This window comes from Carcharodon carcharias, chromosome 32, assembly GCF_017639515.1.
Source record: "Carcharodon carcharias isolate sCarCar2 chromosome 32, sCarCar2.pri, whole genome shotgun sequence".
Taxonomy (NCBI): Eukaryota; Metazoa; Chordata; class Chondrichthyes; order Lamniformes; family Lamnidae; genus Carcharodon; species Carcharodon carcharias.
The window spans coordinates 2,307,466-2,324,573 of record NC_054498.1 but is presented as its reverse complement, the minus strand read 5'-3'; the positions used below and the strand labels follow the sequence as shown (position 1 = coordinate 2,324,573).

The 17,108-nt window shown below is 41.3% G+C and overlaps 1 protein-coding gene across 4 annotated transcripts in view; it reads left to right on the top strand.

Moving 5' to 3' along the window:
• LOC121271986 (E3 ubiquitin-protein ligase ARIH1) overlaps positions 1–13,368 on the top strand; it is a 53,424-nt gene extending 40,056 nt beyond the window's left edge. For all 4 annotated transcript variants that reach the window (XM_041178263.1, XM_041178264.1, XM_041178265.1 and 1 more), the window contains 6 exons: positions 186–257; positions 3,545–3,675; positions 4,232–4,289; positions 6,002–6,262; positions 9,750–9,862; positions 11,823–13,368. In XM_041178263.1, the coding sequence (XP_041034197.1) occupies positions 186–257; positions 3,545–3,675; positions 4,232–4,289; positions 6,002–6,262; positions 9,750–9,862; positions 11,823–11,907 (720 nt within the window). In that variant the 3' untranslated portion in view covers positions 11,908–13,368. The remainder of the gene's footprint in view (positions 1–185; positions 258–3,544; positions 3,676–4,231; positions 4,290–6,001; positions 6,263–9,749; positions 9,863–11,822) is intronic.
• Positions 13,369–17,108: the final 3,740 nt, after the last annotated feature.

Genomic DNA, 17,108 nt, shown 5'->3' with positions numbered 1-17,108 from the left:
CTATGGAAGTGTAATAAATGCCTCAGACAAAGTGTGTACCGAATGCCAATGTTTTGTGATGTACTGATCTCCATATTAGCCCAAACATTTCCAAAATTATTGCATTTGTTGTGTATGTAGATGAGCTGCCTCAGCTGTAGCCAATAATTGCAGAAATTGCCAGTAATGGCTTCTTCTTCTTGTAGTGGTTGAAGAAGTGGATTAAAAAGTGCGATGATGACAGTGAAACCTCCAATTGGATTGCAGCAAACACTAAGGTAGACCAGCGACCTCCAGGGACTTTAAGCAGCACCTTGTACGGTTGGATGACTGATGCACCAGAACATTTGTGAAGAATTACAGAGAAGCTTTCTCTTATTACTTGCTACTGTGTTCATCCCTAAGAGATTGTCATTGTCACAAACTGCATTTTGGAAGTACTTCCATCAATTTTTGTTTTCGGGCTTCTGGCTTTGCAATTATTTTGTATCCCTTCCATAGAAATTTCTCGTGTGATCTCTCGCTGCTTTTGAACGATGTTCGCATCTGTCTTTAGGATGAAGTTAACTAGACAAAATATTACAAAATAGTGAACAATAAAAGTAGCCTTGTGTGTACAGCTAAGGACGAAAGGCACACTGTCTCCATCTCTGCGCTTCCTGTGTTCTTTCTGTACAATTTTCTTCCATCCGATCCAAAGACCATTATTTATGTGTGAGATTGGTGGGCTATTTTTTGCATATGTGGTTGGGAGGAGGCAGTTGAGAGTGTCCCAAACGCTCCACATCCAGCACCCACGTTCCTGTAACTTCTGATGGGAGGGGCAGCATTGCATAGGGTAAAGGCCAGAAACCGCCGTAGATTAAACAGCAATAGAAACACCTGTTTCCATGGGCCCAATAATTTGCTGTTGGGTTTCCACGTGCCTGCAAATGAGAGAGCTTTTAAAAATGGCAGGAGCAAAGGTTAACAGAATATGGGAGAGGGATGTACTGAGGTTATGGGTGCTCTATTTAAAACTGTTTTCCAAGACTCCCTACTTAAGTGGTGTAACTTAAGAGTAAAGCACCAACATAAACCATTTACTATTAAGACAAGTTTTCATTTCCACAGTAAGGGATAGCATTACACAGCAGTAGCTTGATGCATTTTATTTTGCTGTAGTTGGACATGAGCAGCACTCAACGAGCACCATTGTTGCTGTGGGAAGTCAATAATCACTTAGTTTCTAATTAATTAGAACTTACAATATGGGAACAGATGATTCTGTCCAACCAGTCTGTGTTTTTCACATCAACAGTAATATTAACCACCATGCCGACTTTGTTCTCATATCCTTCATTCCACTTTTACTTTAACCATCAATCTAACATATTCATAAATGTTGGCAAGGTCTCTGCTTCAGTCTCTAATGCTTCTTATTGCATTCCAGTCTCTCAACTTCTTGAAAGAGTTGCTTCTCTTGCCATAATCTCTTGCATTTAATCTTGTATGTGTGTCCCTTTTCCTGGAACACTCAGTCACTGGAGACTCTCTGTTTCTACTTCTGTTCTATCACCATTGCATCATATTGTTAAACACTTATCAAATTACTCCTTTATTTCCTTTCTTCTAATGAAAACAGCTCCAGTTTTTTGAATCTTATGCTGCCTCATGAGGAAATACATTTGTGAATCTGTGCCTTCTGCTTGCTGTTACTTCAATATCCTCCCTATAGTCTGCATTCTAAAGCAGTGTTCCATGTTAACAGGAACCAAGCTGGTTGGTGAAGCAGGGCCTTTCTTTCTTGATATAGTCTATTGACTTTGTTCAGTCTAATAGCTTCATTCCCTCGCACCCAGTGTCTCAACTATCCCCTGTTTATAACTCTCTTGAGTACAAACCCATTTCCATCTGTTTCAGATGAAGTTACATTGTTTCATAGTTTGCCATTGTGAGATTTGAACTCTTGATCTTAGGGTTACAAACCCAGTACCATAACCACTTGGCTATTTAGGCCAAGTTTTAAAGGGAAATGCACTTTCCAAACCACTGAAGTTACTTATCTGGGGCACTGTGTAACTCTTTTGAGTACAAACCCGTTTCCATCTGTTTCATAGTTTGCCATTGGGATTTGAACTCTTGATACTCTTTTGAGTAAACCTGTTTCCATCTGTTTCAGATGAAGTTACATTGTTTCATAGTTTGCCATTGTGAGATTTGAACTCTTGATCTGGGGGTTACAAACCCAGTACCATAACCACTTGGCTATTTAGGCCAAGCCAAAAATTGTTTTATAGTTTGCCATTGTGAGATTTGAACCCTTGATCTTGGGGTTACAAACCCAGTACCATAACCACTTGGCTATTTAGGCCAAGCCATCCCCTGTTTATATGTGCTCCAAATACTTAATTAAACAATGCCGTTCACCAGTGTATCTTAACATAATTAACATTCCAATTGTAGCCTTTTTGAATTTTTATGTAGGTTAGTATATTTTCGATCCTGCTCCTCTTGCTTAAAACAAACATTACTCCATCACTTTTTTTAATGACCTATCCACTTGAGGTGCTGCTTTTAATGCCATGTATAGACCTGAACTTCCAGATCCCTCCACTTCCACATTTTCTAGTGTCTCACCATTTGCTACTTAAAACTTTCTAATCAAAATGTATCACCTCATATTTACTGACAATGGATCTAATAAACCACATTTTTTTTTCCATTCCACCATGTTATCATATCCCCCTTGCAGCTCCTTTTGGTCTTCAGAATTACTTTTGACTCCTGTTTTCATTATTGTCTGCAAATTCTAGCCCCACATTCAAATCATTGATATACATAGTGATTAGACAGAATCCCATGGCAAGCTCCTGCAGGACACCCACTGGCAACCACTCTGAGCAACACCTTAACTCAGTCTGCTTCCTCTTGACAATGACTTAATCCAGTCTGCTACTTTTCCTCCTGTTCCATGCCCTTTAATCTTCTCAATTAACCTCTTGCATGACATCTTGTTAACAACTTTCTCAAAGTCCTTGTGCTACCACATCTGTTGCAGTTTCCAAAAAGAATTAAACTGAGCTACTGTTCCTTGTTTTTTTTCTGGCTTTATGTCATTACTGTGGCTATTGGTGCAGACGGTGTCCTTTACACATGCTGTTGGCTAAGACTCACATGTCTTTATTAACGTGTCATTAAAATACTCATTTCATCACTTTGGGAGATTTGAGGGACACCAGTCAGTTGCAATCCATCCCAAACCAGATTGAGTACACTGACAGTAGTATTCTAGAAAAGACATGCCATATCTGCCCCAGCAAGTTAAGTTTGCTAATGAACCATAAGGTCCAAAGGGTTCTTAAAGTAAAATATTACCTGGAACATTACTTGAGTGCATCTAATCTCTGTTCACTATCCTTAACCCTAGGATTGATTTCCCGATATGGCTTGCTAATTCATTGGGCTTGGTAGGTAGTTGATTAGCATTGAGCAATACCATATTAGAACTTAAGTGTGGGTATCTGTTACTTATATGTAGTTGGATCTTTACTCTTCATTAACAATGCCTTTACTGTTTCAACAGGAATGCCCGAAATGCCATGTTACCATTGAGAAGGATGGTGGATGCAATCACATGGTTTGTCGCAATCAGAATTGTAAAGCAGAATTCTGTTGGGTCTGCCTTGGTCCGTGGGAGCCACATGGATCTGCCTGGTTAGTCTTTCGGTCACTCCATTCTTGTGCAAGGGAGAGGTTTAGCATTACCCAATGTTTGAATTATCTTCAGGACTAGGTTACATGATTTGGAATATTGTACTTTAGTGACCTGAGTTTGAATCCAGGCAAGATACTTGACTGAAGGTCTCTGCTGTAGAAGGGGTGTTGTGTCCTGGTTTTAGTACATGAACACAATTTCAGGTCAAAACTGTCATTCCCTGAGTTGACATTCCTACTCCAAATCATTGGAAGAGGGATAGGCTGAAAGTTATTGTAAGGAGTTCTTGACTAATTAGGGAATATGCAGTAGGAGAATGAACCTCTTAGTCTGCACAATAGATATGGGGAAGAAATGAATCAACGAGTTCAAGTAGTCAGCAGGTCGGTTTAGTAACATTTCAACCTGTTTGTGCAGCTTCGTCAGAGAAAGTTCTGAACTGGCATAGAAAGCAAAGGACAACATTTGAAGATAATATTTTATGCATGTTCTGTTATTTTTTTTCTCTGGCATTAAAGCTGAAATTAAACTAAGTTTGCCCCTCTCTGTTTTTAGGTATAACTGCAATCGTTACAATGAAGATGACGCAAAGGCTGCAAGGGATGCTCAGGAGGTAAAAGGAGCATTGGGGGTGTGGACAAGCTTACAGAACCATAGGCTGTGTAGTTGTGGGTGTTTCTTGTTGAATCTTAATCCTTCTAGCTTTGAGCTGTGTTTAAGACTGTCTTCTAGATCCTTCTGAATAATATTAGATGCTTCCAATGGAGGGGCCAGCATGGTCATAATGGTCTGGATACACTTGTGCTGGTATTTCTTTGGTTTCTGAAAAGTTATGTTGAAGACTATGCCCAAGATACATTTTGATGTATACTTGAGTGCTCATAGCAATTCTGAGGTTTGCTGAGGTCAGCATGAAGCAGCTGAGGGGGCTGTGAGCAGATCAGCGGACCTTGTAAACTACATGTTGTGTTGCCCATCAAGGATTTCCCATTGTCATTTGAGTGTTGCACTTGCTTCAGAATGTGCAAACTGTCCAATGATTACTTTTGGAAGTTCAGTTAGTGTTGTGTAGGCAAACAAAGCAGCCAATATGTGCGTAACTTTATGCCACAGATAGCAGATTACCACTTGCTCTGTTTTGGATTGCGTAAGTTGTGGGAGAAATGCTGGCAAGGACACCTGAGGGCTGTCAACTCTACAAAAAGTGCCATAGCATTTTTTTTTTTGTCGGGCAAGCATTTCATCCACTGGCACCTCTGGCTATTTACCATTCAGTTTAAATTTTTTAAAAATTAATCCTAGGGATATGGGTGTCACTGGAAAGTTCAGCATTTATTGCCTCTCCTTGCCATTGAGGCATTTATTGCCCGTTCTTGCCATCAAAGCAGTTGTAGTGGATCCTTTTAAACCTACCACTTAAGTATGTTTTAGATTTGAACACGGCTTTCTGACTTGGACGACAGTATTAGAAACTGAACCAAACTGCAGTTTTATTTAATACAAATGAATAAAGCATTTAATTCTCCAAGAGATCTTGCTTCAGACTCATTCATTTTAATGCTAAGAAAGCTAAGGTCTGTGTTTGTTCATGTGCACGTCATAAACATGAACTTGTGACAAGTTAAATATTTTTAACTGAACTCCTGCCATCAGGCACTAGGTTAATTTTCAGATTGGCCATTTGAGCTTTTCCAATTTCCTTGTGACTATTAACTAAAATTCCTGATGTTCTAATGAAGGTGGCCAAATGCTTTGCTGCAGCACCTAGCCCACTCTTACAAACAGAATGCATTGAGTTTTGAAAGAAACACCCTCAACAATTCCAAATCAATGACTCCTCAGCAGAAGTAAGAATGACTACTCTTCACATTTCTAATTTGGGGTATGAATGAGAGTAAAACGGTTGTCACAGTTTTGGATGGTACCTGATGGGATCACAAGTTTACTGATTGCTTTGCCTTTAATTGTTGCTGCAACAATAAAAATTTTTACTGTTGAAAGCCTAACTGTGATAAATAGAAATTTATGGGCAGCACAAAATTACAAACCAGTTTGCTTGAAAGACTGATCTTGCTGCACAGTTGAAATAATAGGCAAAAATTGAAATCTAACTAAATAACTGCGTCATAATGTATCACTCTCAACCATTCTTATCCAAACCATGCTGTCGATGAAGCTTCACCTCTTCTGTTAAACTGGAGACATTTGCACTAACTGTACAGGCTCATTTGAGCATCTTTAGCCTATTTGAAATGGTGAAATCGCTGCTGTTTTGTAATCTTCTGACACCATTTTCAGTTTCTTCCTTTTGTATTTCTTTGACAGCGTTCTCGAGCGGCACTCCAGCGGTACCTATTTTACTGCAACCGTTACATGAACCACATGCAGAGCCTGAGGTTTGAGCACAAGCTCTATGCTCAGGTCAAGCAGAAGATGGAGGAAATGCAGCAACACAATATGTCTTGGATTGAGGTGCAGTTCCTGAAGAAAGCTGTGGATGTGCTCTGCCAGTGCCGCGCCACGTTAATGTACACTTACGTCTTTGCTTTCTACCTCAGAAAGAACAACCAGTCCATTATCTTTGAGGTAGGCTCTCCTTCCGCTGAAGGATACAATTTGTTGTCTTTGAAGCTGTGAGATTGTTTGTTTATGCAAATGGAGTACTGACTAATTGTTCCTCTGGAAAAAAAATAGTAGTTTCAAGGCACCAAAAGATTTTCAGTGTCAACTTGGCCGTTTTAAAATTCAAGGTGTGTAACAGCTAAAATATGGCCGAACAGATCCTTTGCTTAGAGCTCAGTACTCCATTCATTCACATTTGTTTCCACATCCATTGAAACAAAGAAACTGATGGATGCCTAGCCATCTCCAGGCACATTGCATTACCCTATTACACAACTACTCGACCATCACTTTACACACAGTTTGTGCACAAACACTCTACTGTTCTTTTATCTTTGCCATCATTGACTCCAGTCAGATTTTTATGCTGCTCCCATGTGACAGGAAAATGGCTTTCCATTTGTGGTCACAAGTTTAGTTTCAGGCACTTGAGGTTTTGCATTTCCTGCAGCCTCTTACTGAAAAATTATACCTCTGCCATGCCTCAACCTCAATACGTTGAGTGAACCTTTTCCATTAATGATTATCATGATTGCCTCCTTGCCATGTCTGTTCTGTCACCTGAGAATGTTGCAACTACTTCAGACATTCCTCTTAAAATGATAGGGGTGGATGATGGATCTGCTGTCCCAAGCTAAGCAGCATCCCTACAGACGGTAAATCTAAAGACGAGGCCAAATGTGCCCCTGCTTCCCATGCACCAGATTTGTTGGTGCAGAAGTAAGCTGTTCTTCGTCCTCTGGGACAGCTTGCTTATTTTTTACAGAATTATCAGTTGCATTGATATGTATCAGGGTCACCTAATCCTAATGTCTTTGAGTGAACTTCATGACCATGAACCTGGAATTTTTGCATTGAACAATAGCAGCTTGCATTTATCTAGCATTCCAAGGTGCTTCACAGAAATATTATCAAACAATGCTGAACCACCTAAGGAAGTGATAAGACAGATGACCAAAATCTTGCTCAAGGAGGTAGGTTTTAAGAAATGTCTTAAAGGAGGAAAGAGTGTTAGAGGGGTTTAGGGAGGAAACTCCAGAGCTCAGAGCCTTGACAGCTGAAGGCATGGTCGTCTGTGGTGGAACTGTTAAAATTGTCCGGTGGTTATACTGGATTCTGATCTTCACACTCGAATTTGTCCCAGAATTATGACAAGAACATCTAGTTTACAGGAATACTGGTGGGGAAATAGGACCACTGTTGAGCGGCATTACATGGTAATGGCCATTGTTTTTGCCATTTGCTAAGTATTGCTTCTTGCCTGTAAATGAGCCTGTGGGAACTTCACATAATAAACAGCATTCTAGGTGACCTTATAATGCATTGAGTCTCCATCATGGGGATGGTTGGGTCTAATTTTAACAAGCGTTAATGTTATGGTGAAAACATTAGATAGGCAGTATCGAATCCTTTCAGCACTACCACTGCAGCACAGTACTTTATATATCACCTCTAGCATGCCTTACAGCTTCAAGGTTACTTCCAACATTATGTTGCAGTCCCACAAACTCTGCCATCAAGAAGAACCGGAGCAGCAGCACATTAAAGTTCCCTTTCCAAGTTACTTACAAATCTGACTGATGTGTTCCCATCAGTTTATCGTGATGAAATCAAAATCCTGTAATTCCCATTGAGCAAGCACTGTGTTATAGTGATTTAAGGAGGAGACTGCTGTCGTTTTTTCGAGATCAGAAATAGTCAATAAAAAGGCATAGCCTTTTAATGACTAGATTTTTAGTAATGCTGATTGAGTGGAAAGTGTTGGCCAGAACATCAAGGAAATTCCCTTGCTCTTCTTTGAAAAGATGCCCTGGGATCTTTTATATCCACTTGAGAGGACAGTCGGGGCTTCAGTTTGACATCTTGTCCAATTATTCATTACTGCTCTGAAGTGTGAGCTTTGTGCAGAAGTCACTGGAATGGACTTGAACCCATAACCTTTGATTCGGGGATGAGTGTGCTGCCCACTGGACCATGGCAAACACAGGTAAATGCAAAACTAAAACAAAATGCTGGAAGCACTCAGCCATTCAGACAGCATTCGTAGAGAGAGAAAAACAGTTAACTTTTCAGGTCGATGATGTTTCACCAGAGCTAGGAAAAGTTAGAGATGTATTATAAGTTTTAAGCAAGTAGAGACAGCGATAGGGGGGAGGTTGGAAAAAAGAACAAAAAAGATCAATGATAAGGTGGAAGGCAGGAGAGATTAACTGACAAAAAAGGGAGAAGGGGATGATAAGGTACAAACTAACAAAAAAATATCTCAAGGAGGTGTGAATGGCGGAATCATGAACTACTGCTGCCCTAAAAGTTAAAAAAGGGAGAAAGAAGAGAAAAATCATAGAAAAAGCGGCAACTCAAAAGATAAAGGAAACAAAATGGAGGTGGAGGGTTACCAAGTGAAATTGTTGAACGCTGTGAAGTACCTAATAAAAAGATGAGGTGCTGTTCCTCTAGTTTGTGTTGAGTTTCATTGGAACATTGAAGGAAGCTGCAGATGGAGAGGTCAAAGTGAGAATCAAAGTGGCAAATTAAAATGACTGGAAACTTGGGGTCATGCTTGTGGACTGAAGGGAGGTGTTCCACAAAGCGGTCACCTGATTTATGACAACAAAAACAGAAAATGCTGGGAAAACTCAGCAGGCCTAGCGGCATCTGTGGAAAGAGAAACAGAATTAACATTGTCTTCTGAAGAAGAGTCATACTGACTTGAAATGTTAACTCTGTTTCTCTCTCCACAGATGCTGCTAGACAGCATTTTCTGTTTTTGTTTCAGATTTCCAGCATCCTTAGTGTTTTATCACCCAGCCTATAATTGGTCTTCTCAGTGTAGGACAGACCATTCTCTGAGTATGACCTGCTGGATTAATTCCGTTTAACAGTGACTGCTGCTACTTGAGGATTTTGATTGGAGAATTTTTCTTATTAGTTAAATTCAAACATGTGTTGCTCGTGAAAATAAACAGAAACATTTAGGTAAGTAGAATCTGTATGATGCTCCACTCCTATCTATGCTGACCATAGGCTGCAACCATCTTCTGTGCAATCATTGAACGATATCTCTACTCTGAAATATAACAATCCCTCAACTTCACCTTCCTTTCTAGTGATGGTAATTCCAGAACACTGCCCTGTGGTGAGCTATGTGTTTACAGATTCCACTGAACTCTGCAGTGCAAAGCAGCCTGGCGTTGCTTCACTCTTGATTCTCTACCACTTCAACTGCACTTGTATAGTCCTACCCAAATTTAGCCTGTCATCCTTCTAAGTGAGGCTGAGTTTCAGGTGCTGCGTTAGATTTTATATCCCATTTGCTGATTTGTAGAGTGGTCTGGAGATTAACATGGAATCTGGTAGCACAAACACTCGGCTGAGTCAGAGTAGCTTCCTGCTGTAATAATGTTTGTGTCGAAATCCAAATCTGTTCTAAGCAGTGTGTTTCTCTTCCCAGAACAATCAGGCAGATCTGGAGAATGCAACAGAAGTGCTGTCTGGCTATCTGGAGAGGGACATATCCCAGGACTCTCTGCAGGACATCAAACAGAAAGTACAAGACAAGTACAGGTGGGATGAGATGAATTTAGTAATTAATGCTGACAGACGTCTTTCTCTTTCTCCCTTCCACAGAAACACAATCTCTGTTTGAGGGAGAAGCAGATTTTTTTTTTAAACTGTCCTGGTGAAATCTACACAGGCTGTTAATGCAGCCTTTTCAAATGAATGTGCCAGCACACAACTACAAACATTGTAATAGAAACCTTGTCCTTATGATTGTTTTTTTCCAATGATTTGGATTGGTCAATATAAGGCGAAAGTGCCTGAAAGACCATATCAAATGTGAGCAATCTAACTTTTTCTGACCCCCTTATCCTTCGTGGGGTCACTACTTCTTGCAAAGTGTGCTACTTTTAGCCAGAAGCAATACAGTCCTACTACTAGGCCCACCTATCCCATCGTTGACTGATGATTAAAGCACTGCCTTTTGATTATTCCATTGTTCGGGTTGTTTGTAGCAGCCTGTTGTAAGCTTGACATTTGGTGATTTTATAAGCGAAAATAGTTTGCCATTTGGCGCTAGAGTCAAAGCCATCAATAATTTTATGTGAAAGGATTTGCCTCTTTAGATAGCCATAGCACCTGTCAGACAATGAGAGTGGGTCTGTTAAAGTATATGTAACTAAGATAGTTACTTGCCCCACACATGTGAAAAGAAAGACTTGCATTTTCATAGCACCCTTTCAAACATCTCAAAATGCTTCAGATACAGCAAAATACTCTGAGATTTAACCACTGTTACAAAAGCAAGTATAGTGTCCATTTTATGCTCAACATAATCCTAGAAACAGCAGTGAGTGATTGACCAGTTAATCTGATTTTGGTGGTGGTGGTTGAGGAAGAATGTTGTCAGGACACTCAGAGTCTCGGGCAATGGAATCCTTAGTATTAGCTGATCAGGCAGACGGTGTTTCTGACAGTACAAGGCTCCCTCAATGTTAGAGTATTGACCTAGATTATGCACAAAAAGTCCTGGAATGGGGCTGAAATCTACAACTTTCTGAGTCTGCCAAGTGTGCTATCTACATGGCCGAGGTGGCACTGCTGGGCAAAAGTTGGTTAAGTTTATGACCCTTGATCTTTCAATTTATGAAATGGGCCTGTTAAAGTTTAGATCTCAGCATGGGTTAATCCTAATTCATTAAACTGTTTGATGTTTCCTTTGGTGTCTGGTTGCTATAGACTTAAAGCTCCTATATGCATCGTTTGTCAAATTATGCTAACACCTTTCCCATAGTCTTGTTTGTTATCTTATGCTGGGATTTCCTGCACTTGGGTTGACTGGGCCTATTTAATGTAAAGTCTTGAAGAAGAATAACTACTGCTAGTTGCCTAAACATTCACATTTTTGACCTGTGTTGCATGAGTTTATACTTGCTGACCATTTTAACTTTCAAAAATCAGCATATTTAACCTCTGTTGATCTTTGTATCTGGAGTAATCTACAGTACTCTGCATTTCTTTCCAGTGTTCTAAGATCTCTAAATGGGCTGTTCAAACCCATTAGTACTTCCTTCTCAAAGTAACTTATAGATTTAGGGATAAAAACAAAAAAACTGCGGATGCTGGAAATCCAAAACAAAAACAGAATTACCTGGAAAAACTCAGCAGGTCTGGCAGCATCGGCGGAGAAGAAAAGAGTTGACGTTTCGAGTCCTCATGACCCTGTTCTGTCGAAGGGTCATGAGGACTCGAAACGTCAACTCTTTTCTTCTCCGCCGATGCTGCCAGACCTGCTAGGTTTTTCCAGGTAATTCTGTTTTTGTTTATAGATTTAGGCTTTTTTGATCAATCCATTTACCTCTCCCTGCTTTCTTGGGCATGTTTTTGAAGTCTGATACATAGGGTTTCTCCCCCTAGCATTGAAGTGCTGATGGAGGCCTCCACCTGAAATGTTAACCGTTTGTCTTAGATGGCTGGCTAATCTGTTCGGTTTTATTTAGACTTGCTGTTCTGTTCTCTTCATCAGATACTGTGAGAGCCGGAGGAAGGTGTTGCTACAACATGTGCACGAAGGCTACGAGAAAGACCTTTGGGAGTATATCGAGGACTGAGGCTCAGCTTGCAATGAACTGTCAACCCATTAGCAACAGAGTGCTGATGCAAATAAAGTGGGCGGCACTGGCCCTTGCAGATACTGCTGGAGTTCTACCCTACTTTTTGTTAATGGAAAGTTTAAGTAAATTATATTGTAATAAAAAAGTAGATAAAACCACAAAATGTACAACAGTATTGTAAGTGGATGAAGGGTATGACACACTAAAAACCCTCCAACTTTAATCTGTAATGTAGCTACATTCTGAGAGCTGAACCATTTTCTGTTTCCTTTCATTTATTCATTTTCTCTGTGTGTAGTAATTGAACTGAAACTGTTTTGACCTGGCTCCTCTTTTCCAGCCAGACATTAATTGTATGTAGGTTCCCTGTTTGTGAATGTTGATTGGCTAACTGTAAGGCAGCGCTCTGGGGGATATCTTTGTATATGACTTTTAAAAGGAGGACACAGTATTTTTCAAATTGTATATAGCGCATATGCATGGTTGAGCGAGAGCAAGCGTGGCACGTGTTTGCATAATGTTTAATTACAAAAAATATTTATTCTTTAAAAACCTTCAAGAATATGTATATTTGCTGTGCAGTTTCTTTAGGTTTGCTAACCTTTGACCTCAACGCTGTTAGTGGAATGTGAATTTAATTTTCTGCTTTTTCTGCTTTTTTTAAAAAAAACAAGTTTTTACCTTGTAATTTTCCATAGTACTAGTTGTAGACTCGAGCTGAGATCTGGTGGTGTCGAGTTTCCCCGATATTGACCTCCTCCCCCTGCCCCTTCCCCACCCCTGTCATTTGTCATTGCTGCTTTTCTACCCCGCTGCATCTTCTAGCTAATGACCGTCACCTCCAGCTTCAGCAGAAGCCCTCAGTACTTTCCTTTTCTTTACTGTATAAAAAATTTTTAAAAAATACCCGTAAAATTGTACAGATCTCGTCAGACAATAGGAGCGGTACAGGTAGCCAACATTTGGAAGAGAACAGCATTCGGCTTGTGTGTGTGTCTCTCTCTCCCCCCTCCCCCTATACCTCCACTGTCCTGGGTGTTAATGGCTGCTGTCCTTGCTGTGCTCTGCCTGTGTGTTGCTATCCCAGCGTTTAGAGGTTAGGGTTGAAGGATCATTGCTTGGTGGGGCTAAGTGAAAGATGGACTGCTATGTTCTAAACTGGCAACCAACCCAAGCTGCAAGTAATAGTTTTGTTCCACTTCACCATTAAATTGGTTGTATATATCAAAAAGAAGGTTGTCTGAGGTTTAAACCTAGCACTGGGTTCCTTAGCCCCACACTCATTGCTGTGGAATTTTTGTGTTTTTTTTCTTTTTGTTGCACTGGGACAATGTATTGTCAAATTCTCAAACGTTGAAAGATTTGTAGCTGTAATGGATGAATCCATGACAAACTTACACAATTGTAAAGCTTGAATACTGCAAAGCATTTACTGACGATAAAGGTTTAATTTGGGTATCCCTGCGTGTCTTCCAGTGCATTTGAGGTGAGGGTCAGCACTGAGTAGTGCAAAAATGCTACCATCAAGCATGTATGTAATTTCTCAGACACCCTGTGAATTGCAGCGCTCCAACACAACTAATGTGGCATGCCAGCAGTTTCAATTGCAAAGTAGTAAAATGATTGAAGTTTTTTTTAATTGTTCCCTCTGCACCTTCTTCTACAAATAGGAAGAAGGGTTTTGGTCTAAACAGAGGATTGGAAGAGCTTATGCCATGGACTGCTCAGCAGCTACTAGCGGTATGGCTATCTTCAGGTTGAAGCTGGTCAGTGGTGATTTTTTTTCCCCCTTTCCTCAACCCCAAGGTGGTATTGTTTGAATCTCTGCCCGGCTGGCATCATGGTTAGTAAAATCACTTGCCTCTCTCAAATGAGGCAGTTTCGAAAACTGATTCAAACATTTGTCTGGGAGTCAGAGTTCTGTGCATTTACAGTGGAAACTGCATCAATCTTGGTAGAATTGGTTCTGTACATCCTTGCAGGAGGGAAGAAAGGAACTGTCAAAGTATTGATAAATGCATTTTCCGGTGACCAGATGGCAAGTGGAGATACACAAGTTGAACTATTCCAGGCAGGAAGCTGAATTGCATAGCTAGCTGAAGCCACTGGCTCCAGTTTTTGGTTTCTTTAAAACTCCAGGCTGTTTACAAACCAAAGGCTCTGCAAACTAGCCCTACCGTATTTACGCATTGTAGAGTGACCCTTAGTCACCTTTGGAACTTTGAACTCTGCTTACTAATTTGTAAGTAGGAGTAAAGAATGTTTCTATTCAGGCATATGATGTATAATATTTGCTATCATAGATCTAAGCAGTGGATGAGTTACTTGAGTATTACTCAGACCTTGTTAGTGACAACCCATACAGCATACATTAATATAAATTAGGAAATGTGTTGATTTTTGCCTCATTGCTTCACAGACTTTTAGCTGCAACAGGTAGGTTAATCTGTCTTGGTCTTCTAGGAAGAGCAGGCACTCTACTGATGGTACAGCAGTTTAAAGTACTTAAGTTGTAGAAGGATTGTTTATTTCTGTGGGTTAATTCCATTTTTAATAGGGCCTTATCCTTAAGCCTTTTCTGCCAAATACTCTGGAAGAAATTCTTGATTTAGTTTGGTGGGGGCTGGAACCACATTGTAAATCCAGTTGGGTTCCACCTTTTAATGTATCCTCCTTTCATCCAGGTCAGAACAGTTACTGAACGATTATCATATATAGGGCTAATGCATCACACTGTGTTCTGGCCTAAAATGCTGTTCTGATTACATGCCTACTTAGCACCAACACAGTGACATTTTAAACCCAATAAATGCACTTTTGACATGAGGAACAAATGCTTTCTAATTTTACTGAATTTCAATTTCTTAATAAACACAAATTTAAAGAATGCAAATATGCTTTGAGGGGTTAGTGATATCATTGGCCTGATGAAGAATAGAACAAAAAAGCTTGAGGTTCAGGAAAGGGCTAAAGTCCTGCTCGTCCCTAAACTTGAATCTTTATGCACTGCTTACAGTGCTAAGCACAAGTATTTCATGTTAGGGTTAGTTCTAGTTGAATTTTAATAGCTCGATTTATATCGTGCCTTTCATGTAGGCATCAAACCATTTTCTGATGTGTGCTTTTGAGAACAAACCTGATTAGGATGTGTTTTAAGGGAGGCTCTTTAAAATGTAGAGTTTTGGAAAGGAATGAGCATGGGGCCTAGTCACTGGTGATGGGATGAAGGAAGGGCTGGGGAGTGCATGGGGTCAGAGTAATAGGTATAGAAAAGTGTACTCACTGCATCCTGTTATTGAGTAGTTTTGGAGACTGAATCCTCCTCGGGTTGATTGACAAGGGAGCCAAAATGGGGTGGGAAGGAGTTCAGGCAGGAAAAGTAAGTTAAGGCCACATCAGATCAGCCATGATCTTATTGACAGGCGGAACAGATTCACGGAGCCAAATGGCCGCCTATTTTCTTAATACTGTAGCGAAAAAGAAAGACCTTATTGGTGAGGGCCACTTTGCTATCTCAGAAACAATAAAGCAAAGCTGGAAACCTGTCATAAAGATAGAAAATGCTGCACACATTCAGCAGGTCAGATAGTATCTGTGGGGAAAAAAGTCAATGTTTCAGGATGACATTCATTAGAATTGGAAAAGATTAGAGGTGTAGGTTTTAAGCAATCATGAGGAATGAATGCGGAAGGACAAAAGAGAAGGTCTGTGGTAGGGTGCGTGATAGAAGTAATTGAATAGCAAAAAGGATGATCATGCAAGGCAAAAGGAGACGGTAATGGGACAAATAAAAAAAACCAAAAAAATGCATCTTGCGGAGGTGTAAATGTGATAAGGTTCCTTACCAACAACTGCCATCCCTATAAAATGTGAATAGTGGTAATGATTATCTTGTTGAGCCCAAAAGTCTGTAAAGTTCCCAATCACACGATGCCATGCTTTTCCTCAAGCATACATTGAGCATTTTTGGAATGCTTCAGGAAGCCAAGGTTGAAGAGGGATTAAGCAGAACGTTAAAGACACAACCAGAAGCTCAGGATCATGCTTGTGGACTGAATGCCTTGTGGAACACACCCAATCACCCAAAGTGCATTTGGTCTTTTGTGGAGGAGACTGCACCTTGAGCAGTAAATACAATGTAATAAATTAAAAGTATAAGTAAATCATTGTTTCACCGGGAAGGAGTTTTTGGGGTCTTGGATGGTGAGAAGGGAGCAGAAAAAGGGCAGCTGTTGTACATCCTGCACTAAGATAAATGCGGTTTGAAGACAAAGGGGTATTGGAATGACTGAGAGGGGACCAGGGTGTCATGGAGGGAATGGTCCCTTTGGAATGCTGACTTGGGTTGAGGGTGGTGGAAATGGGGGAGGATGATCCACTGAATACGCAGGTCTAGTGGGTGGTGGAAACTGAGGACAAAGGAACCCAGTCATAATACTAGGAGTCTGCCGTTGGGGGTCTGCAGAGTCAGTCAATGGTCAGTCTGCAGTCAGTGGTCAGGCAATGGTCAGTCTGCCGCTGGTGGTCTGCCAATGGTCAGTCTGCCGCCGGTGGTCTGCAGTGGTCAGTCAATGGTCAGTCTGCCGTCGGTGGTCTGCAGTGGTCAGTCAATGGTCAGTCTGCCGCCGGTGGTCTGCAGTGGTCAGGCAATGGTCAGTCAGCCGCAGGTGGTCTGTCAATGGTCAGTCTGCCGCCGGTGGTCTGCAGTGGTCAGGCAATGGTCAGTCAGCCGCAGGTGGTCTGTCAATGGTCAGTCTGCCGCCGGTGGTCTGCAGTGGTCAGTCAATGGTCAGTCTGCCGCCGGTGGTCTGCAGTGGTCAGGCAATGGTCAGTCAGCCGCAGGTGGTCTGTCAATGGTCAGTCTGCCGCCGGTGGTCTGCAGTGGTCAGGCAATGGTCAGTCAGCCGCAGGTGGTCTGTCAATGGTCAGTCTGCCGCCGGTGGTCTGCAGTGGTCAGGCAATGGTCAGTCAGCCGCAGGTGGTCTGTCAATGGTCAGTCTGCCGCCGGTGGTCTGCAGTGGTCAGGCAATGGTCAGTCAGCCGCAGGTGGTCTGTCAATGGTCAGTCTGCCGCCGGTGGTCTGCAGTGGTCAGTCAATGGTCAGTCTGCCGCCGGTGGTCTGCAGCGATCACTCAAATCAGCTGAAACCTCAGTCCCGCGGCGGCGAAACGCACAGCGTGCTTACGTCACACGCGCCA